At 55.9% G+C, this 21,005-nt stretch overlaps 9 protein-coding genes across 9 annotated transcripts; 5 read left to right on the plus strand and 4 right to left on the minus strand.

The window, feature by feature from the left end:
* Nucleotides 1-976: 976 nt before the first annotated feature.
* On the plus strand, nt 977-2,623 carry ColSpa_03079 (maintenance of telomere capping protein 1; the record flags this gene model as incomplete). The annotated part of the gene is made up of 2 exons (XM_049269291.1): nt 977-1,565; nt 1,659-2,623. 2 exons carry the CDS (start codon nt 977-979, stop codon nt 2,621-2,623), a joined length of 1,554 nt encoding a protein of 517 aa, XP_049125248.1.
* Nucleotides 2,624-3,422: 799 nt separating this feature from the next.
* ColSpa_03080 (uncharacterized protein) lies at nt 3,423-3,623 on the minus strand (the record flags this gene model as incomplete). The annotated part of the gene is made up of 1 exon (XM_049269292.1): nt 3,423-3,623. One exon carries the CDS (start codon nt 3,621-3,623, stop codon nt 3,423-3,425), a length of 201 nt encoding a protein of 66 aa, XP_049125249.1.
* Nucleotides 3,624-4,306: 683 nt separating this feature from the next.
* Nucleotides 4,307-6,338, plus strand: ColSpa_03081 (NAD-dependent malic enzyme, mitochondrial; the record flags this gene model as incomplete). Its single annotated transcript, XM_049269293.1, has 5 exons — nt 4,307-4,612; nt 4,653-4,863; nt 4,904-5,209; nt 5,265-5,508; nt 5,558-6,338. 5 exons carry the CDS (start codon nt 4,307-4,309, stop codon nt 6,336-6,338), a joined length of 1,848 nt encoding a protein of 615 aa, XP_049125250.1.
* Nucleotides 6,339-7,491: 1,153 nt separating this feature from the next.
* On the minus strand, nt 7,492-9,203 carry ColSpa_03082 (lipase 2; the record flags this gene model as incomplete). The annotated part of the gene is made up of 2 exons (XM_049269294.1): nt 7,492-8,523; nt 8,577-9,203. The coding sequence occupies 2 exons, from the start codon at nt 9,201-9,203 to the stop codon at nt 7,492-7,494; spliced, it is 1,659 nt and encodes a 552-aa protein (XP_049125251.1).
* Nucleotides 9,204-9,978: 775 nt separating this feature from the next.
* ColSpa_03083 (putative transporter) lies at nt 9,979-11,650 on the plus strand (the record flags this gene model as incomplete). Its single annotated transcript, XM_049269295.1, has 3 exons — nt 9,979-10,541; nt 10,599-11,568; nt 11,624-11,650. 3 exons carry the CDS (start codon nt 9,979-9,981, stop codon nt 11,648-11,650), a joined length of 1,560 nt encoding a protein of 519 aa, XP_049125252.1.
* An 858-nt stretch (nt 11,651-12,508) lies between these two features.
* On the minus strand, nt 12,509-12,915 carry ColSpa_03084 (40S ribosomal protein S21; the record flags this gene model as incomplete). The annotated part of the gene is made up of 2 exons (XM_049269296.1): nt 12,509-12,740; nt 12,884-12,915. 2 exons carry the CDS (start codon nt 12,913-12,915, stop codon nt 12,509-12,511), a joined length of 264 nt encoding a protein of 87 aa, XP_049125253.1.
* A 598-nt stretch (nt 12,916-13,513) lies between these two features.
* Nucleotides 13,514-16,261, plus strand: ColSpa_03085 (subtilisin Carlsberg; the record flags this gene model as incomplete). The annotated part of the gene is made up of 1 exon (XM_049269297.1): nt 13,514-16,261. One exon carries the CDS (start codon nt 13,514-13,516, stop codon nt 16,259-16,261), a length of 2,748 nt encoding a protein of 915 aa, XP_049125254.1.
* A 624-nt stretch (nt 16,262-16,885) lies between these two features.
* Nucleotides 16,886-18,131, plus strand: ColSpa_03086 (putative Nudix hydrolase; the record flags this gene model as incomplete). Its single annotated transcript, XM_049269298.1, has 3 exons — nt 16,886-16,962; nt 17,026-17,384; nt 17,464-18,131. The coding sequence occupies 3 exons, from the start codon at nt 16,886-16,888 to the stop codon at nt 18,129-18,131; spliced, it is 1,104 nt and encodes a 367-aa protein (XP_049125255.1).
* Nucleotides 18,132-19,356: 1,225 nt separating this feature from the next.
* On the minus strand, nt 19,357-19,635 carry ColSpa_03087 (uncharacterized protein; the record flags this gene model as incomplete). The annotated part of the gene is made up of 1 exon (XM_049269299.1): nt 19,357-19,635. The coding sequence occupies one exon, from the start codon at nt 19,633-19,635 to the stop codon at nt 19,357-19,359; it is 279 nt and encodes a 92-aa protein (XP_049125256.1).
* Between the last annotated feature and the right edge of the window lie 1,370 nt (nt 19,636-21,005).

Genomic DNA, 21,005 nt, shown 5'->3' on the forward strand with positions numbered 1-21,005 from the left:
GCCCCCTTTGGGATGGTTCCTTCTGCCCTGGCATTGGCTGTTAGTCTTTTTCCGAGCCAGCCACGCCTGGGCCAGCAGCACCGCCAGGCAATTGGGGGGAGAGACACACTGCAAAAAAATAAAATACCACGGGACGGTACGTGGGTACAAGGGGGTCACGGGGGGTACGTACCCCGGCTCTCTGTCCGTGGCAGCCCTGCCCTGTGTGCTAGGGCGTTGCGTGATGGGGGACGGAAGATCCTGTTAGGGGCGACAGGCCTCCCAAGGCCACCTGAAGAATGATCGCTAATAGGGGACTATAGCGATAATCAACCCCTATAAGGTGTGTCAGGCCACCCGACCACCGCTGATGCTGCTAGTGGATATGGACGGCCATGCAAGAAAAACAGCCAAATGGCCACTTCAGACGGAGAGGGCCCCACAAGACACGCTTTTCATTTACAGCCGGGGTCGACGGCCAATGAGAGAACACGGCTCTCGTCTCTTTCAGATCCGGACTAGCGCCTCCCGTCTCTCCGCCCGATGCATATCCCCGTCCCTGATGATGCATGTCTCCAGCTGCCAACCTGCGTGCGGTCGGTAGGTAGCGCCTCTAATTAGTGTACCAGCCAGTCTAGCGAGCGCATCAGGTGCTTCTGTTCATCGAACCCCCCCCCCCCTTTCTCCAGATTCAACTCAACTGTGCACTTCGACCACATCGAGAGTGCTCCTGCTACCAACCGTTTCGTTCCTGCATATCGCCCTCATTGCTCCGACCTGGATTGTCGGACTTTCTTTCTCCATATCTCTTGTTACTTTGAGCTGTTGTTTCAAGCCATTTTGATCCCTAGCGCCGCCTGACTCAGCTAGCCGACCATCCCTCTCTATCAGGGAGCTACCTATCTGACGGGACCTCAAAGGTGCTGCACCTCAGCTGGTGACGTCTGCCCCGCAACAACATCTCTAGCACATCAACACATCAACAACACCACCCACCATGGCTTCCAAGAAGACCAAGCCTACCGCCGCTGGCGACGACATTGACGATCTCTTCGAGGGCATTGGGGACAACGCCGTCCCCAAGAAGTCGCTCGAGAAGAAGCCCAAGCCCACCACCGCCGCGTCCAAGGCCATGGCCGACCAAGATATCCTGGCCGAGCTCGAGAAGGACCTCGAGCAGCCCTCCCGCCCTCACACGCCCCGTCTTAAGGAGCCGGCCGCCAAGGGTCTTCCCAAGCGCTCTGCGACGCCCACCACCGACGACAAGTCCGCCGCACCCCGCAAGTCGACCGACAGCGCACGATCGCTCCGCGCGAGCTTCACCCCGAGCGCTACTAGCTCCGATCTGCAAGAAACCGAGAAGAAGCCGGCCGAGCAACCCGCTTCCGCCTCGTCCGCCGCCGCGCCCGAGGCTGCCCCAGCTGCTGCTGCCGCCGCTGGCGGTGGATGGTGGGGAGGCATCTTCAACACGGCGACTGCCGCCATGAAGCAGGCCGAGGCCGCGGTCAAGGAGATCCAGAAGAATGAGGAAGCCAAGAGGTGGGCCGAGCAGGTGCGAGGAAACGTCGGCGGTCTCAGGGCTCTGGGTGAGTTCTACATCGCTCGTCCCGTCGTCCATACGCGCTGAAGCGCAGTCCTGGACCGGTAGGTGCGATTGGTTGCTAACGACTCATGTTCAGGAGACAACCTTCGCCAGCAAGCTCTTCCGACGTTCACGAACATCCTCCACACCATCGCTCCCCCCATTAGCTCCCACGAACGGCTGCTCATTCACATCACCCACGACATGGTCGGGTATCCTTCGCTCGACCCCTTGATCTACGGCACCTTCTCGCGCGTCATGTCCCAGGTGGAGGGCGGCGAGCTGATGGTCATCCAAAGGGGCCAGGAAAACACCAGCCGGAGACACTCCAACGACGGTGGCGCGGGCTGGAGAGACGGCCCTTGGTGGAGACAGTCCGACTCTCCCAGAGACCTTGGCTTGATCAAGGGACTGACCGAGGGCACAAAGCTTTGCCGTGCTGGCGCCGAAGGCTATGCCAACGAGTACTTTGGTGCTCATGGCGGTATTGAGAAAGCCAGGATCCGGGCTACCGAACCGTTGAGCGAGGACAACCCGGTGCGCAGCTCCGACCTGTTCCTCGCCATCCAGGCGGTGGGAACCACGTCTGACTCAGCCCTCTTTGCCCGTAAGGCAGCCGTCGAGAAGGAGAAGGAGGCCTCGGCCGTGGCCGAGCAGGACGAGGCGGATGAGATGGTTTGCTTCGCCGTCTTCTGCTTGGACCCGGTGCACGAGATCGAGTACTCGACCATCAGCCAGACCATCCCGGCCAAGTGGATCCGCTGGCTGGACGCCTCCAACCCGCTGACCCCCGCCAGCGGCGACGATGGCCAGGAACCCTCTCTGAACCAGTCGATCCCCGATGAGATCCGCGAGATTGTTGAGAGCGGCGGCGTCGACCCCCGCGAGTGGGTTGCCGAGTGGATTGAGGAGCTGTTGGGCCTCGCCGTTGGCGTTGTTGCGCAGAGATACGTCGCCAGGAGGATGGGCGTCGGTGAGGGAGGCATTGGCAAGGGCAAGAGAAGAATGGACGACCTCGTCCAGGATGGCGGCGGCGAGGCGGCGCGGGCCGGCCTGATCTGAAAAGTGCCATCGGACGCACTTATGTGTGAATGATTTTGCTTAGGTGTTCGGGTATACCGCTTCCTTTATCCATATCGCAAAAAATGGACAGCTCTGCATGCCATTATCAAAATCCAGTGGCCCACTCGATTCGTCAGTTGAAGGGCCTTGATCGAGACATTGTATTCACGTCGGTGGTAGTTCCGGTCATCACAATGAGCAGCTTAGGTCGGGGCACAATATCTGAACATAATAACTCCTGTGGTGTATATGTGTAAGCATTCAGTCTTCACGTGGGAGCTGCATGAGCTTAAGTCCCATGGTAGTCTGAAGACCACCGTATTAATGAGACTCCGTTTCTATCAGCCAGCATCTCGTTGAAATTCGTGTGACAAGACTGCTTGACCGCCTGCGGACTTACACGGCATGTAAGCCCAGCCGGTGCCAGCTGCATGAGCCACGTCCCTACCGTTCCACGTTCCATCCAAGAAACCTAGCCTCCGTTGTCAGGGGTCTGCGGTCCATCCCCTCCCACGGATTAGGTAATCCTTGATTTTTCCACCGTAAAATCCGAAGAGAAAATTTCCATCCGCTGCTTTGCTTGTTCTTCACCCACACCCACCAACCACCACCTTGTTTGATCAACACATCATGCAAGCGCGGTGACATTTGCGCAACGCAGAAGGCTCAAGTGAGCCAGCAGGCGGTTCTCCCCATCTGAGGATTGGCATTATTCATTGCCTTTGCCTGTCTGCAGCATGCTGACGCACAATCCATGATGCCATGAGTAAGAACACGACAACCAGCAGCATCTACCCAGTCACTCGGGCTTCTCACGAGTCTTCGCTTCGGCGGGGGTCTCCTTCTTGTGCCGCGTTTTGCGGTGCACTCTGGAGAGGACTGGAATCGCTACTTGAAGGGGGAAGACGTAGACGGGATCGTCGGGCTTCTGCTCGGAGGTCGCGCTCTGCGTCTTTCCCCGGCTGCGAGAGAGAACAGGACCATCATAGTCCACGCCCATCTTTTTATCTACATGGGCGAGGCTCCAGGCGTACCGACATATTATCATTTGTGACTGTTGTGTGTTTGAAATGATCCACGCCCGTGATGTCTAAGTGTTTAATATATAGAGATGGTGCGTTGCTGAAGGTGTTGCAAATCATCTGCAGCATCCACTCCCCGGCAAAGCTATGCCGCGCGAACGTTGGAGAAGTCAGGAGCAAAAAAAAAAGGTTCGCAGCAGCCCCGAGACCCAGTTTCGGTGGTTCCCTTTCTGCGGATTGGACCGCACGGCAATGCGGGCGCTGCTGGGGAAATCGCCGTTGGCAGTTTGGTCACGCTCTCTGCGTTCCCTCAAAGGACATTGACGTCACTTGGCAGTCAGCGCTTCACGCTCGATTGCACCCGCCCCTTCCATCTCATGTCACCTCCTTCCATGTGTACGTAGCTCATAGCTTAGCGCTCCCTCCTGCCAAGGAAACCAGACGGACCCGAATCCCAACGTCCTATCATAAGTCTTTCCACGTTTGCATGTGCTTCGCGTCGGACCATCTCAAATACTCAACATCGCGCAACTTCACGGCTCCCCGGTTGAAGTTGGGTTGCAAATTCCTCGTTGTTCTATATATGCCACCCCGGCTACCTGTGAACCATCTTTGCAAAGCCATCGTCCGCCGCTTACACTCGCCCCGTCTGTCGCACACCATGGCACCTAACAAGGACCGTAAAGAGTCAAAGTTCTCCCACTTGCCGTTGAGCACCAGCGGCCCCATCAGCTGCGCCGTCACCGGCACCGCCTTGCTGAACACGCCGTACCTCAACAAGGGTACTGCGTTTCCAGAGGACGAGCGCCGAGAGTTCAACCTCACGGGCTTGCTGCCGCAGAGCGTCCATAGCCTGGAGCAACAGCTGCATCGCGCCTATGAACAATACAAGACCCGGCAAGATGACCTTGCGAAGAATACGTTCTTGACGTCGTTGAAGGAGCAGAATGAAGTGCTGTACTACCGGGTATGCTGTGTCTATCATGCTTCACACAGGCCTATTGCAGGGGCTGACAAGCAGGCAGCTCTTGCAAGAGCATCTCCCTGAGATGTTCAGCATCGTATATACACCGACAGAGGGCGACGCCATTCAGAACTTTTCCCGCCTCTTCAGGAGACCCGACGGCTGCTTCCTCAACATCAACGACATTGACCGGGTGTATCACGACCTCGCTCAGTGGGGACGGCCAGAGGACATTGACTACATCGTGGTCACCGGTGCGTACTGTTACCCCTTGCTATCATGACACAAGCTAAGAACTTGAAGACGGCGAAGAAATCCTTGGCATCGGGGACCAAGGCGTCGGCGGCGTCTTGATCTCCGTGGCAAAACTTGTCCTCACAACACTTTGCGCCGGCGTGCACCCTAACAGGACACTTCCCGTTGTGTTAGATTGTGGCACAGACAATGAGGAGCTTCTGAACGATGAATTGTACCTGGGTCTCCGCCAGAATCGTGAGCGGGGACACAAGTATGACCGTTTTGTCGATGAATTCGTCAAAGCTGCCAGGAGGCTGTATCCGCGCGCTTATATCCACTTTGAGGATTTTGGTCTTACAAATGGTGAGTCGGACTTGAATTGACCGTCGGTTCTTTGCTAATATAATCGTGAATCAAGCAAGAAGAATTCTGGACCAATATCGCCCTCACATCCCTTGCTTCAACGATGATGTGCAAGGAACCGGCTGCGTGACGTTGGCCGCGATCATGGCTGCTTTGCATGTGAGCAAGCAGAAGCTCTCAGATCTGCGTCTGGTGATTTTTGGCGCCGGATCAGCTGGCGTCGGCATCGCGGACCAAGTCAGGGACGCTATTGCTGCTGAGAGGAATGTCGGCAAAGAGGAGGCGGCCAAGCATATCTGGTAGGCTCCAGTGTTCCTAATCCTGAACCGTCCTATTAACATTCCTTAGGCTTATCGACAAGCCCGGCCTGCTGACCACCGAAAGCGAGCTGTCGGCCGCCCAAAAGGTTTTTGCACGGGACTCATCTGAATGGAAGGACAAAGACGGCTCGCTTCTCGAAGTCGTCAAAACAGTCAAGCCCAACGTACTGGTCGGCACCTCTACCAAACCCAAAGCCTTCACCGAGGAAATTGTCCGGGCCATGGCCGAGGGCGTTGAAAGGCCCATCATCCTCCCACTCTCAAACCCCACGCGTCTGCACGAGGCTGTGCCCGAGGACCTTTACAAATGGACCGATGGCAAGGCTCTTGTTGCGACGGGGTCGCCGTTTAAGCCTGTCAAGGGACCTTGGGGCGAGGGTGGCAAGGAAGTTGAGATTGAAGTTGCAGAGTGTAACAACTCTGTTGTGTTCCCCGGCATCGGACTGGGCTCCGTGCTTTCCCGCGCGAGGTTGGTTACGGATAAGATGCTCGTGGCGGCAATCGAGGGTGTTGCTTCTTTGAGTCCAGCGTTGAAGGACCAGAAGGCGCCCCTCTTGCCCGGCGTCGACGTCGTCAGAGATGTCAGTGTGAGGGTCGCGAGGAACGTGATCAAGGCTGCAATCGAGGAGGGCGTTGCGACGGAAGAAGGTATCCCTGACAACGATGAGGATTTGGATGAGTGGATTCGGGAGCAGATGTGGTTTCCCGAGTACCGGCCCCTCAAGCTTGTAGAGTTCAGTGAGGCGAGTAGGGAGGCCAAGGGGGAGATGAAGGTCGCGGGCAGTTTGGCCAAGGTTGGGAATTGGTGAGGGTGTTGGTCAATGATGTGTGGGCCACAACTTCTTTTACGATACTATAATGAAATATGAAGCCACTCGGTATAGAGTCGATTTGTAATGTAATACTAGCTGAAAGACCTATGCTGTTATCCTCTCACACAGCCACGACAGTAGTGCTGTGCCGGCCATACTTTATATTTAGTTGGATGGTAGTAGTTATAACAGTACAGGGCTGGGTAAACACGTAATACGTTATGAATGTTGTAGTTGCCAGCTATTCAACTAGGAGTACCAAGTTTGTAAGATGCATTATACATCGGGGTTTTTTTTTTCCATATGAGTATAACACAGACGGAACTATACTATCTAGTTGCCTGGAAAGCTTGGTATGAGACACAAAGTAAAAACTAAAAATCTCTGATGAAATTCTATTCCTGCTATTTTTAATTTTGTGAAATAATTAGGAAATGTGAAAAAGTCATTAACGAAATGCTTGTAAGAGTTTTCGATTATGGTGAACTTTGGAACAGGTTAATATCAAAATAACAAGCGAATCCAAACCTAACCTAGTTAGAACAGAACTAAATCAATACTCTATCGACGTACAAGCCACCGCATCCAAGCTATTATAGAACCCACAAGATTTGCTCAGGAGTCCAGAAATAGACGTAAACAGTTTTAGATAATAAGGCCAAGTGAGAAGAAGCACGACCAATGGAACGCTTCTTTTCTTCTCTCGTGTAAACTGCTAAACTAGCATTACCCCAAGACCAATCAATTGTCGAAGCTCGTGTTTCGGTTGTATTTTGGTGCTGCAAGACCTTGTAGCTGTCATGGTTTGTTGCTGCGCCAGACTTGTTGGAATGTGTAATTTACATACGCATTTTGCAACACAACAGCCTTGATCAATCTAATCCAGAACATTCTTTTTTCCACCTTCTTTGTCAATAGAGGGCATTGACGAGTTGGTAAAGAGCACCAAAGTTGAACACCAAGCAGTTCAAGATGAAGATTGGATATCGGCAAGAAACTGCGACATTTTGTGTTTGTTCACTCGGCCTTTCTTTGCAAAAGCCAAATCATTTATCACCTTCACAAACAATGGTTGGCAATACACTCAGTACATTTGGCTGGTATTACATTGACATCATTTAATTGTTTTTTTTGTTGCCCATCGACAGCCCTACTGCTGTGACAGATCGACCTTGCTCCACCAAAACTCGGATTCCTTCCTCGCCCACGTGTCGGGATGCAACCTCGCCGGGACCCCCGGCTCGCCGCCGATAAGCTCCTTGTTCTCCTCGCCAAAAACCAATGCCTTGGGGTCCTCCGCCACGTACTTGTCCCACGCCGGCCTGTTCGGGCTGCTCTCGCCCCGGACGGCGTTGGGGTCGCCGGTCAGGATGAAGCTGGTAATGTACGCATTTAGCGTCAGGCACAGCTCCTTCTGCGCGGGCGAGATCTTGGTCTTGGCCGGCTCACACGCCTCGTAGTACATGTTCTCGCCGTGCCGCGCCCGGTCGAGGAGCGAGCTCTCCAGCCCCCACTGGTACAGGTAGACCGGCTCGGGCGACGACTTTGACGCGAGCTCGGCGGTCTGCCGGACGGGCGCGACGTACGCGTACTGTCCATAGGCGACCTCGAGGCGGCGGTACTGCGGGCCCGTGCCGTCGAGCTGTTCTTTGTAGGGCGAGTCCGCGACGGTCAGGGGGTCTGGGTAGAGCCTGTCGATGGTCTCGACGTCCTCCTTGGACAGCAGCGGCAGCAGGTCGGCGAAAAACTTTGTAAACTCGTCGGACTTGGACACCTTTTTGTTGATGTAGATGGAGCCCTCGTTGCGGTTGAAACCCGTCATGATGGGCACCTTGCGCCACTTGTCCAGCCGCCAGGACTCCATCGGTGGCCGCGGGATGATGTCGCCGTCGATGACGGGCTGGAAGGCCCACCGCAGGGAGGGGTTGTATTTGTCAAAGACGGTGATCTGGGCCTTTTGCACGACCTCGGTGGGCGCGCTGCGGAGGTGGGCAAAGGTCTCGGCGGCGGAGAGGCCGGGCGGGCAGCCCGTCTCGGCGAGGAAGTCTGCGAACTGGGCCTCGTGGACCGGGGCGCTGTAGGGGCGGACGGCGCGGGATGTCGGGGCACCAGACTCGAGGATGACCTTGTGGAAGAGGGGCGGGTTGTATTGGCCCTCGTCGTGCAGCAGGATGTGGCCGATCTGTGGGGACGAGTTAGAGTCGAGTCACATGAAAGGGAGGTCTGCCAACTTACAGAGTGTCCTCCGGCAGAGATGCCGAAGAGGGTAACGTTGTTGGGGTCGCCGCCAAAGGCCGAGATGTTGTCGCGCACCCACTCCAGCAGGAGGAGCTGGTCCTTCAAGCCCAGGTTGACCGCGCCCTCTTCGAAGCTCATGGTGGACGGGAGGAAACCCAATGCCCCGATGCGGTAGTTGAATGAGACGGCAACGAGCTCCTGTCCCGAGTTTGCCAGGAACGAAGCCGTGTTGTGCATCATCGCCGTGCCTCTGTTGAATGCGCCGCCGTGGATGTACACGGCGACGGGCAGTAGTGACTTTTTAGTCTCATCTTTAGGCGATGAGGTCTGAGGCCGGAAGACGTTGGCCGTTAAGCAGTCCTCGCTGTACTCGAACGACGGGCCGCCGGGGAAGAGCTGCTTGCCGGGCGCGACGGGACCCCAATTCGAGGCGTCAATGGTCTTGGTTGAGGGTTCGACTTTCACCGGCGCACGGAACCTGCGATCTCCTGTCGGCGGGAGAGCATACGGGATGCCTTTGAACGCTTCAACCGGCCGGGGGAGACTTTCTGTCAGGGTCGTGCCGACCACAGTTCCTTGTGTAAGCGTTACTGACGGACGAGCGTCTTGGATTTTTGAACCCATTTTCGTTGATGTTTGGTCTTGTTGGTTTGAGATGTACCGTCAAATCGAGTTGAGAGCTTCGCAACAAGAGGGGGTTGCGGCGATGCTGTTATCGATAATCGGCGATGAATTGTACCGGGCTTGCGGTTCCGTTCCAAGGGCTTGGAGTTATCGATATCGGTCAAGCTCCGGATAGTGTACCTGACTAGCTATCAACAGGTCCAAGCGCTTGGCGGGAGGGTTGATTAGATGGTCGTTAAATGGGAGACCGTCAATAACCACCAGGCAATTTTCCCGCGGGGATCGGACCGCCGATCTCGGCGGACGACGTGCTCTCGGGCTCAGTTTTGACGACCGAATCCAGCGCAGACGCTCGTCGTCCGGTCTTATCAGCCCCCCCCGAGTTCCGGCACCAGTTCCCCGACTCAGGGACCCGGCGCGATACCCCACGGGAAACCACTGCCATTCCTTGGGACGCATCCCAGTCCTGCGGGTACCGTAGTCCGTAATTATGGTTCGAGAGGGGTCCATGCTGAAGATAAGATGTCCAATTGACGTACTCACATCCCTCCGCGCTATCAAGTTATCTGGCTACCTATCTGGTTTACCCCGGACTGGGAGCGTGGGTGGTCAGGGTTGCAGAGATAGTGACCAATGGGCCATGGGGCCTTAAAGTGATATATCCCTTCTCCTCGGGTTCGGGAGACCCCTTGAGAAAGAGAGACTTCAACCCGGATCTCTCTTGGGCCAACCTACCATCGTCTTTTAGACTGAATCTCCGCAGTTCACCGTCAACATGGCCGAAAAGGAGAGCTACAAGGACATCAAGGACATCAAGGCCGCCGAGAATGGCCTCGAGCCGACAAAGTCCCTCATGGCAGGGGAGGTCGAGCTCCTCGACGAGTCGGCGGCGTTTCTCCAGGAGAACAACATCACTGAGGAGTACCTCGCCGAGCTCGTCAACGACAAGGAGAAGAACCGCCGGTTGGTCCGAAAGATTGACCTGACGATTCTGCCTCTGCTCGCCGGCACCTACGTCCTGCAGTACATTGACAAGCAGGCGCTGTCGTACGCGGCCGTCTTTGACTTGTTCACCAGCACGGGCGTCTCGCAGACGCAGTACTCGTGGTTCGCGAGTATCTTTTACCTGGCGTACCTGGTGGCCGAGTACCCCTGGGTCTACGTTGCGCAGAAGACGCGCATGGGCAAGGTCGTGGCGGGATGTGTACTATCGTGGGGCGCCGTGTTGATGCTCACGGCGGCGTGCTCAAACTTTGCGGGCCTCGCCGTGTGTCGATTCCTTCTTGGCGTTTTCGAGGCGCCCATCACCACCTGCTTCATGATGATGGTATCCATGTGGTAAGTTGGACACCCGGGACACGGCCATCAAGACAGACAAAGACTAACACCCACCAGGTACGTCCGTGCGGAACAGCCCTTCAGAGCCGGTATCTTTTACTGCTGCAACGGTGTGGGCTCCATGCTCGGCGGCATCCTCAGCTACGCCATCGGCCAGATCGACGGGTTCCCCGTGTGGAAGGCTGTCTTCATCATCTGCGGCGGCATCACCGTCATCTGGGGCGGCGTTCTCTTCGTCTTTTTGCCGGACAGCATCCTGAGCGCAAAGCGGTTCTCTCTCGAGGAGAGAGCCCTTCTCGTCGGCCGTGCCCGTCTGGCCAAGACCGGCGTCCTCAACAAGACGATCAAGTGGTACCAGGTCAAGGAGGCGTGCCTCGACCCCCAGGTGTGGCTGCTGACCCTCTTCGTCCTGCTGAACGAGACCATCAACGGCGGCGTGGCCAACTTTGGCAAGCTCATCATCAAGGGCCTTGTCACGGATCCGCTGCTCACGACGGCGCTGGGCATCCCCCAGGGCGCGTTCCAGGTGTTTTGGATCCTTACGGGAACCTACACCGCGACCAGGTTCCGCAACCAGCGCACGGCCGTCATGGCCGTGTGGATGATCCCCACTATCATCGGCTGCTGCATGATCTGGAAGCTCGACCACACTCACTACAAGGTCGGCGTCCTGTTCGGGTACTACATGATCGGCTGCTACGTCGCGTCCCTGGTGCTTGCTCTGCAGATGCCGGCGACGAACCTGGGCGGCTACACCAAGCGCATCACGGCCTCGGCCGTCGTCTTCACGGCGTACTGCGTGGGCAACATCATCGGACCGCACGCGTTCCTGGCAAAGGAGGCGCCGCTGTACCAGACCGGGTGCAAGCTTATCCTGGCGTGCTCGGCTGCGCAGATGGCCATCGCCATCTCCCTGCGCTTGATGCTGATACGCCGCAACAAGACAAGGGACGCGGCGGCGGCTGCGGCGGGACGCGCCCCGGATGCCGAGCACGACGACGAGAATGTCGATCTGACCGATATGGAGGTGAGTTATCCAAGTGCAAGATACGATGGAGTAATGACGACTAACACGCAGACAGAATCCCAACTTCCGCTACGTACTCTGAGAGTCGGGTGCATCTCGTGTGTGGATATGAGGATGGATGTGTTGATAGCAGATATAATGAGACCATGTTTGATCAATGACACGAGGAGCGGCAACTATTTTCACTATTTATGCAACGTGACTTCAGTAAAGGCTTACGCTGGTCATCGGAAAACGGATGTATCACGGAGGCACACAGCAAGTTTCAAGCTCACGTCGAGGCTTCAAGTTCACTTTGCAGTCCGGTCCATCATGGATGGCTACTGCTGCACTTGCAGGATTGCCGATCCAGACACCATGTGCAAATTGCAAAAAGAGTTGCCATAAGTTAGCATCGTATTGTGTCAGGCCGGCTGCTGCGCCGGGACATGTGAGACCCGTATCTGTACCATGACGAACACCTTAACCGCCACGGCTTTTTCAAGGCCTGCATCAATCTGCGGCACGGGGCTATCGGAGTAGCCCCAGAATCCTCGACCATGGAGACCATCGAGGGTGGCACGAGAATCCTTCGCTAGCCGGGGGCGTGGAGTGGAAGACGCGCCAATTGTGTCGCATCGGGGCGAGTTGGAGAGGGGTCACTGGACTCTTTTGCTTGTTCTTTTTGTTCTTTTGATCTCGAACGCGGAAAATCTTCATTTTGTTGGGTAGTCGTGAACCATTCCTATGCCATTTCCCTCTCCGCAGAGAGCCGGACGCCTCGAATTGGCGATATACCATGCAACCAACTCTAGATCCATGATGTTGACCGACCGAACCGAAACGACTAGACCTGCGGCCAAGTCAGTCCCACCGTGTCCGACCGAATGCAACGCCCTGTCTCGAGCCGCAAATAAACTCCCGGACGTACCATCCTCCCCCGAGGTCGCAGCCTCAGCATTTATCGCTGGGCGGACCAGACGGACTTGACGAGGCCATCACGCTGGGCCAGGCGGTTGAAGGCGTCGTCGGACTCGCCCATCGCGCGAACGAAGCCGGAGAGGGCGTAGACGTGGTTCTCGCCGGGGATGGCGCGGCCGTTCTCGTCAACCTTGGCGACGGAGATCTGGACGGAGGCGTGGTCCTTGGCCTTGATGATGCGGTTGGTGGCGCTGCACTTGCGCGGAACGTAGCTATTGTAAGAAAAAAACAAGAGGTCAGCCAATGTTTCGAGGTCGGAGTAGCAACGGCCCTTCGCGCGCGCGAAAGCTTTCGTGGGTTTTCTTTTCGTGCGGCAAGTTCGTGGGCGGTTCGAGGGGGGGATGGGTGTTCTCACAGATCGACGATCTCGCCCTTGTCGTTCTCCATTGCTGCGACTTGCGTTCGGGGTTGTCTAGAGGCAAGTAGGTGGTGGTTTGCACGGGTGATGTCGTCGACGAGAGTTCGTGATGCGGGGAGTCGATATTCAAAAATCGAAAGGAAATTTGGTGTGCGCCTGCGTCTGTGGGCGACTGTGCTTCGGTCCGGTCAGCTGCCGAGCGATGGACCCACCCGGTAGCTCAGGGCTAAGGGTCACGTGCTGGAAAAAGGAGCCATGTGTGTGGCTGGTGCAAGCTGACTGTGGCTGGCGTTCCTGCCAGGGGGAATATCCAGGATGGGGGACAAGCAGGCATGGGCCCACTATGTTTCTGGACGGCAGGTCCCACCCCGCCGCGTCTCTCGGTCGCTCTCCCGCGTTTTGTGCTTTGTTGATGTTGAACTCGGCGTTCCGTGAAAACCAACCGGGACCGTTATCGCCACCCGACTCCAATTCGACACTCTCCGCCACCGCATCGGTACTGTCAATGCCGTCTCGACTTTGCTAAAACTTGTTTGTGTTGTTGCGCTTGCAAAATATTTCATCCTGCTGCGTATCGTATCGAAATCATGCGCCCTGCGCATTGCAGCGGGTTTGCCGAGATTCACGATGGGGTCTCCGTTTCGAAGCACCCGTCATGACGCCCGCAACCTTTCCTCCTCGCCGGGCCTTCCATCCCTCGATCAACTCAAGTCCCAATTCCCCAAGAACCCTCCGATTCGACGCGGCAGTATAGCCATGCCGATGCCCAGCCAAGCGAGCCACCATTCCTCCAATGCCTCGAACTTCCTCCGCCAGGAACAGTCTGCGATCGACTTGACGACACCCTCCAAGGGTTCCATTGAACCTCCGATGCCACAGCAGGAGGAGGATGTGACTGTTGTATCAATTGCGACCTTGACTTCGAAGCCGAAGCGGAAGAGAGGTGTCAAAGTCCTAGAGAAGAAGGCAAACGAACCGCCACCAAATCCCACGAGAGATGTCGAAGGGAGCCCGCCATGGAAGAAGTACGTGAAGCCCAAGAACGCGACCGAGATACCTGAGAAAATACCGAAAACCACAAAGGCCAAGGCACCCACGAAAAAGGGCGGTGTCAAGAGTCACCACTTTGCAAAGGCCAAAACTGGGGAAGAGGCAGAAACTACGGTGCTACCCAAAAAAGATGCGCCATTGGAGCTGGAGGCAGCTTTGAGACGTCGCGTAGACTGGACGCCACCGCCGGCTGACAGCGGACTGGCTGCTGGGTCCAAGTCTTCACAAGCCATCGAACTTCTCTCCTCGGCTGCGAAAATTTCGAGTCGTGCAGCATCGAAGGATACTTTCGAGAATCTCCTGAAGAAATATGGCCGGCCGGATGAAGACGCACTAAAGAGGCCATCTGCTGAAACTTCAGATAGCGACAATCCAGCTTTCAAGAAGCGAAAGCTGATTGGGGCGGTGCCCGTCAGCGATTCGTCAAAGATGGCACCACCAGCAAAGGGCGCCACGAAGGCAAAAGCACCCAGGAAGAAGCCGCGCACAATCACCGAGCTGGCCACAGCGGCCTACGTGGTCCCAGCCGCTGTTGAACAGGAGACTGTCCCAGCGATTCCACAAGAAAGCGCTGCAAATGAGGACGAAGCGGCGAAACCGAAGGGGAAAAAGCGGGCGTCAAGGGCGAAGAAGCCGAAGAAGGTACTTCCGCCAGAACCTGTTTTACTCTCGCCGACCGCGGCTTTGAGGCAAGCGGCAAATCAGGACTACGTTTTCGGGACTTCCAGCCAGCTGGCACGAGAACATTCTCCTACTTTCCTGAGGGATCTCCAGTCCGCGCTGCAGGCGTCGAACTCGTTGAGGGAGGAAGACCCATTTGTGACACCAATCAACAGCGATGCTATCGAACCTGAACCCAAGCAGAAGCTCTGGGATGTCGGTGCAAGGGACGAGGATGGACGGCTTTTAGATCTGGAAGTCATCAATCTAGCTGATACCCCTGACGTAGTCCCAAGCGCAACAGCCGGTATCAACCCGTTCGGATACGCAGGCGTTCAGAACCAAGCAGCACCACTGCCAGCCCATATTCCATCAGACGTGTCTTTCCCAGACATAGAAGACCTCTTGGGTAAGGGTCCAGTCGGCGACGCTTCCACTGAGCAGAAACCAGCGGCGCCACTACCAGTCCACATACCCTCTGATGCTTCCTTCCCGGATATAGACGATCTCTTGGGCAATAATACAGGCGGCGACATGACTAAGCAACAAAAAGAGGCCCCGCCTGTCTCTCCAGCTGCCCGGCAAGCCGATCCTGAACCGGAAGTTGCCTCAACGGTGTTGGTTTCGTCTGGGTCGGTGCCAGATATCGAAGCAGCTCCTGACCTGGCGCCTCCTCGATTGCCATCGGCATCAGAGGCCGAAGTTTCCAAGTCGATACAAATAAACAAGCCTGTGCCAGAAATTCCAAAACCGAATTATGACCTCTACACCGATAACCAGCTTGCCAGGGAGATCGCCTCTTACGGATTCAAGCCGGTCAAGCGACGACAGGCCATGCTCGCCCTGCTGGATCAGTGTTGGACGAGTAAGCAGAGGACGGCCCTTGCTTCGCTTCCCACAAACCACCCGATCTCGACGACCTCTCGGGCGCAAGCCGCTGCTCCAAAGAAACCCGCAGTGAACACATCACCCAAGCGGCCGCGAGGTCGTCCCAGGAAAAACAGCGAGATCGAGATGCCTTCCAGTGAGCCGCCACCATCAGCGCAACCTCCCCCGCCGTCGCCCAAACGGGGTCGCGGGCGCTCAAAGAAGACCACAGAGCCCTCGAATACTACCACTTCGACGTCAGCGGCGGCCAAGAAGGGCAAGGCCAAAGCAAGCACTGCGGCACAAGCGGTTCCCAAAGTGGCCTCACCGGCTGCTTCTCCACGTCCAAAGAAGGCCAAGGTGTCGGTCATCATTGAAATCCCAGACTCGGCATCTGAAGGGTCGCTTTCACCGTCGCCGTCGGCATGCTCCTCACCCGAGCCAATGTTTTCACCACCCCCCGAAGACGTCTCGGTCTCCATCGGCGATGATACGGAAATGTCACTTGCTGCATCGCCAACCAGCCAGTCGGCAGTGCTATTTGCGCAAATCACCGAAGCGGTGACTTCGGCGCCGCCGACGACAGACCCCAAGAAGCCGTCCTTCCATGAGATGATGTTGATGTATGATCCGATCGTGCTAGAAGACCTCGCCACTTGGCTGAACACGGGCCAGCTCTCTAAGGTTGGCTTCGACGGCGAGGTGTCGCCGAATGAAGTGAAGCAATGGTGCGAATCCAAGAGCGTGTGCTGTTTATGGCGCGAGAGCTTGAGAGGAAAGGAGCGGAAGAGATATTGATTCGGAGTCTATGCAGTAATGATACCCAAAAAATATTTAGGCGCTGTGCCTGGCTTGCAGGCTTTGCTCGAGGATGCATTGCGCTGAGTGAGATCAGTTTTACACACGTTGGAACACATCCATTAAAACAGATATCACCTACAAGAAGACATCACTTTTCCTCTCTCGCAGTGATGGCAGCAAGCAATTTGTGACGGACAACTCACTCAAGACTATGCATGCGATGACTTTGATGCTGCTAGTGCATTGTGCATTTGGGTGATACGATTTGGCTGGCGCGCGGTCGCAGGGCGCGTACCGAACCTCGGCAAAACGCCAACGCCCCCCGCCGGTTCGATCATTTTGTCCCAGACACCTCTCGACATGAGCTAAAGCGGCTGCTACCACAAGGTCCTGATGACTTTACCATTTCATCCTCGTAGCCTCCGTATACCAGGCACATCGTTTATACACTCATCACGGCTCACTCGTCACCCAGACTCGAGCTCAATTGTGACGCGAATCTCGAGCAGGGGTCTAAAGGGTCTAAGCTCAAACACGTCACTGAAAGCAACGCCTCTTTTAAGCACCTCAGGAACAAACACAACCACGGCTCGACGATACGCGGACGCACCGATCACCATCATGTCACAGCAACGTTCGTCGTCTTCATCACCGCCGAAGCGCGAAAAGGAGATCATGGAGCCTCGGCCCAGCTCCAGGTAAGCCCGCCCATGACATGGCTGAGGTGTCGTGTCACGCGTTCTGAGCTCACCTGAACATAGTATCCTGCTGCTCTCACCAACGAACCAGGTTCTCCTGTTGCATCGGGTGAAGACATCGACTTCCTTTGCGTCGGCGCATGTGTTTCCGGGTGGTAACCTAGACGCTTTCCACGACGGAAAGATCCCTCCAAACGATGCGCGCGAGCGGCACGAGGATGGCTATGCCTACCGGCTGGGAGCCATCCGTGAGTGTTTTGAGGAGACCGGCATTCTCCTTGCGACAAAGAAGGACTCAGACGACAGGTCTACGCTTATCAATGTCTCCTCTGCGGTCAGAGATAGGGCTCGCAAGCAAATTCACGGGGGAAAGGTGCGCTTCAGCGACTGGGTGGACAGCCTAGGCGGCGTCCCGGACACCGGTATGTAGCACAGTGTTCATCGCTTGCATCAGCCGCATCACCACAAAGCAGACGCCCGTATCGCTCACACTCACTACAGGACGTCTGATCCCCTTCACAAGATGGGTGACGCCCACCAACGTCCCCAAGCGCTTCACGACGCAGATGTACATTTACATGCTCCCATCCTCGGCGTCCACAGGCGCCTCGGCCATGGAGAACGAGATCATCGTGCCGACCCCGGACGGCGGCGTCGAGCACACGGCCGCCAAGTTCGATGACGCCTCGACGTGGCTCTACCGCGCCGACAAGGGCGAGATCATCCTCTTCCCGCCGCAGTATTATCTCCTGCACCTCGTCTCGCAATTCTGCAAAGCCGCCGCGCCGTCGCCGGCGCCTGGCAAGGGCCACGGGGACGCGTACTTTGTGTCGCAGCGAAAAGGCCTGTTGGAGTTTCTCAGGAGCGTGCCCACGGCGACTGGGTCGGAGGCGGCGCGGAGCCACCCATCGTCGGAGATCCCATGGGCGGACAAGGTCATGAGCCCGCACAACTTGTTCATCCGCGAGGCGGACAATCGCATCGTACTCGGGCTCGATAAGCCGGGCCCGGAGCTCAAGGGCTCCGGCCGTGGCGGCGACTGGGAAAGGGTTGTGTTGGTCAAGTTTACGAGGGACGGGCCGCGCAAGGTCGAAGTAAGGGGGCGCGAGGAGGTGTTGAGAGAGGAGAAGGAGGCGAAGAGGGCGAGGGAGGCGGAGCATAAGCTCTGAATCTGTTCGGTCCTAGAGACTAGACTTGAACGGTCAGCAAAAACATGATCAAATCTGAAACCCTGGGAGATGGAAGCCTCGTACGATCGTGCTCTGACGATGAAGACTTGGAGACAACAACTCTGGGTGCTGCACCCGATCGTCACCTCATTCTTCACCCAACACTCTGGTCAAACTTTTGCACTTTTCTCTCGCCACAACAACAGTCAAAATGAACTGCACGATGAACAGATGAGATCTGATGAATGTCGAGCATGGGAAATCCCTAAAAGAAACACTCCGTTGCAGAAACAGGAAGGAAGGCGCAGCAGCGTCGCGTGCAGCAATCTGCTAAGTCGAGAGCCAAACCACACCCTCCCCCCTCCCCTTTCCCCCTAAATCCAACTCACTGGAACTACACAGCAGTCGTAGCTCAAAGATTGAGGATGGGTCGGGGGGTGCGTCCCTCCCTGAACGGCGGCGGCTTAACGGAGCCACCAGAGTAGCAGAGCCGCAAGTCTCTGGAAGAGGACTAGTTCCGAGGCAATACGTCCAACCCCACACCATGAGAGATGCAGATGAAGCTTGGAAGGACGCCGTTGGACCAGCGTTGCTTCCACTCTAACCGATGCGGAGCGTCCTCGGCGTATGACCGCATGAGGGTGGCCTTCTCGTTGGCACTCTATCAACCCCTCCCCCCTCCTCTTGGCCACAAGGAGTTGTTGTGTGGCCCACCACCTTCCCTCCTGTCACCAACCCCCCCCCCCAGTTTCAACGGCACGGCTGATAGATTCATTGGTCTGAGATATAATATATGATCTGATATCAAGTGGTTATGCGGGCGAATCCATGTCTCTCACCGTTCATGGTTGGTCCACTAGACCGGGGCGAATGCTGCGTAGCGCGAATACACGGTCCATGAATTTGCGATGGAGAGTTTAAACGGTGTTGATGGATGCCAATTTTATGTTTCTCCAGTGTTGGCCCAATCTCATCACCACTCCCCCACGTGCTGGGATGCAGCGCTGATACGTCAACGATGATCTCGCTCTCTATCTGGTTTTTGACTGGTCTTGCACGCGCACAATGAGGCTCTGCCACGGAGTGCCCGATGCTCTCACGTCCGTAACCTTCATGCTCCGTTCCATCCCTGATCCCCGTCGTCTGCATTTCCCGTTCGTCGTTACCTTCGTGGCCATCAATCCGTGGCCATTGTATTTGTGGCTTTCCACCTTGCCCCTCCTTTTCACACGTATACAGGCTCATACGTGGCATCGGGATAAATTTGGTGTCCCGGCTGGCTTCGGGTCGTCGGTCTCGTGGGCGAAGATCGAACGATCATGACGTTTCGCGCGCGGCAGAGGACGGCGCTTCCTATGTTGATTTGCTCAAGAACCTCATCTGACTCTAAGTCGACATGGTACGTTGAGTGGACGTCCATCATCGGCCTCTTGTCCGCGATATCTTGCACCAGTAGAGCGTCACGGACTCGGTGGAACTCGGTGGTGATACCAGACTGCTTCATCGCATCTATTGATGTCCTCAAGGCGGCAAGTAGAAAGATACTAAAACTCATCAGAGCACTACAGGTAAAGCTATCTGAAGCTGGATGCCGGGGATAATCAGTTTTCTGCAGATCCGCCGCCATTCACCATGGATGACGAAACCCTCGATGCCCTCGCATGCCCGGGGCTTTACCCCTCCTTGTCTCTCTTGCATACACTACTGTCGCTACTCTTTCGTCCAGACCCTTTGACAGGGGATCCATTCCAACTTCCCTATAGGGCTAATCCACGGCGACGTGTATCGCAGGCCAGAGACCCCAGCATGCCATCCATCTCTGCCACCGGCAACTATAGAAGGAAATAAGTCGCAGGAAGTACATCCACCGCAACGGAAATTGTTCCCGAATCCAAGTAATGGTGGCCAATGATTGGCTGGTTTGAAAACGGTTGGAAGTAGCTACAGCTGCAAGAAGTTGCATGGAAGTGGAGGCACGAAATCGATGTACCCAAATCCAGATGTGGGTCACTTCTCAATCAAGATACGCGCCGGAATATGTGCCAGATGAAGAGAGAAGATGCATGGGTGAGATGGGAAAGGTAAGGGAATGGGAACGCGACCATGATCCGAGGGAGGGGGCAATATGGGACCCAAAATTGCAGTGAAAGGATATCAGAGCCTAGCCATGAGTCGTTGTCGTTAAGAAGCCTGGTATACTAAACCGATCGTTCCCGTACCCGCGTCGGTACCGCTGTCCCGTCATCGTGCCGTCCCATGGCGTCTCTTGTGGCATCCGTTAAGCGACGGGAGGGGAAGGAGGTCTTGAATGACCAACTATGATCCAGATGATGGCGGGGTGATGAAAGCAAGGAAGACGCTTGACAGGTTAGAGATAGCCATAGAGCCTCAATAATGCTGCTCGGATATTGTTACTTGGCTAGCTGATCGATCCCACCCTGGCAAAAAGTGGTTGAGCTCGGTAGATTCGGTTTGGTTGTAGAAATGGCGTCGGCGCTACTAGCCTTCATTCCGGTCGTGGGGGAGGGGGATGGGCGTCTAAATGCAGCGAGGATTAGACATCCCACATTGCCCGGTTGAGGAGCAGGTGACCCCACGCATCAGATGTATTCAGAGTTGACCCGTTAAATTTCTCATGCATGACATGTGGTATCAATGGCGAGTTAGATGCAAAAGACACAAGAAGTCCGCGTTGCTCTCCGAGCTATGATTAGGACAACAAAAGCATAAATACCCCCGAGATTCCTTTGAAGAAACACAGTGTCACTTCTCCAAACCATCCGAAGCTGGTCTTCTTCCAGATACCCCAGCAAACACACAAACCCCTCTTATACTCCGCAAATACAAACGAAGGCCAGGCGCCTTGAGCCTAAA

The sequence above is a fragment of the Colletotrichum spaethianum genome (genome assembly GCF_022836535.1).
Source record: "Colletotrichum spaethianum MAFF 239500 DNA, contig06, whole genome shotgun sequence".
Lineage (NCBI taxonomy): Eukaryota > Fungi > Ascomycota > Sordariomycetes > Glomerellales > Glomerellaceae > Colletotrichum > Colletotrichum spaethianum.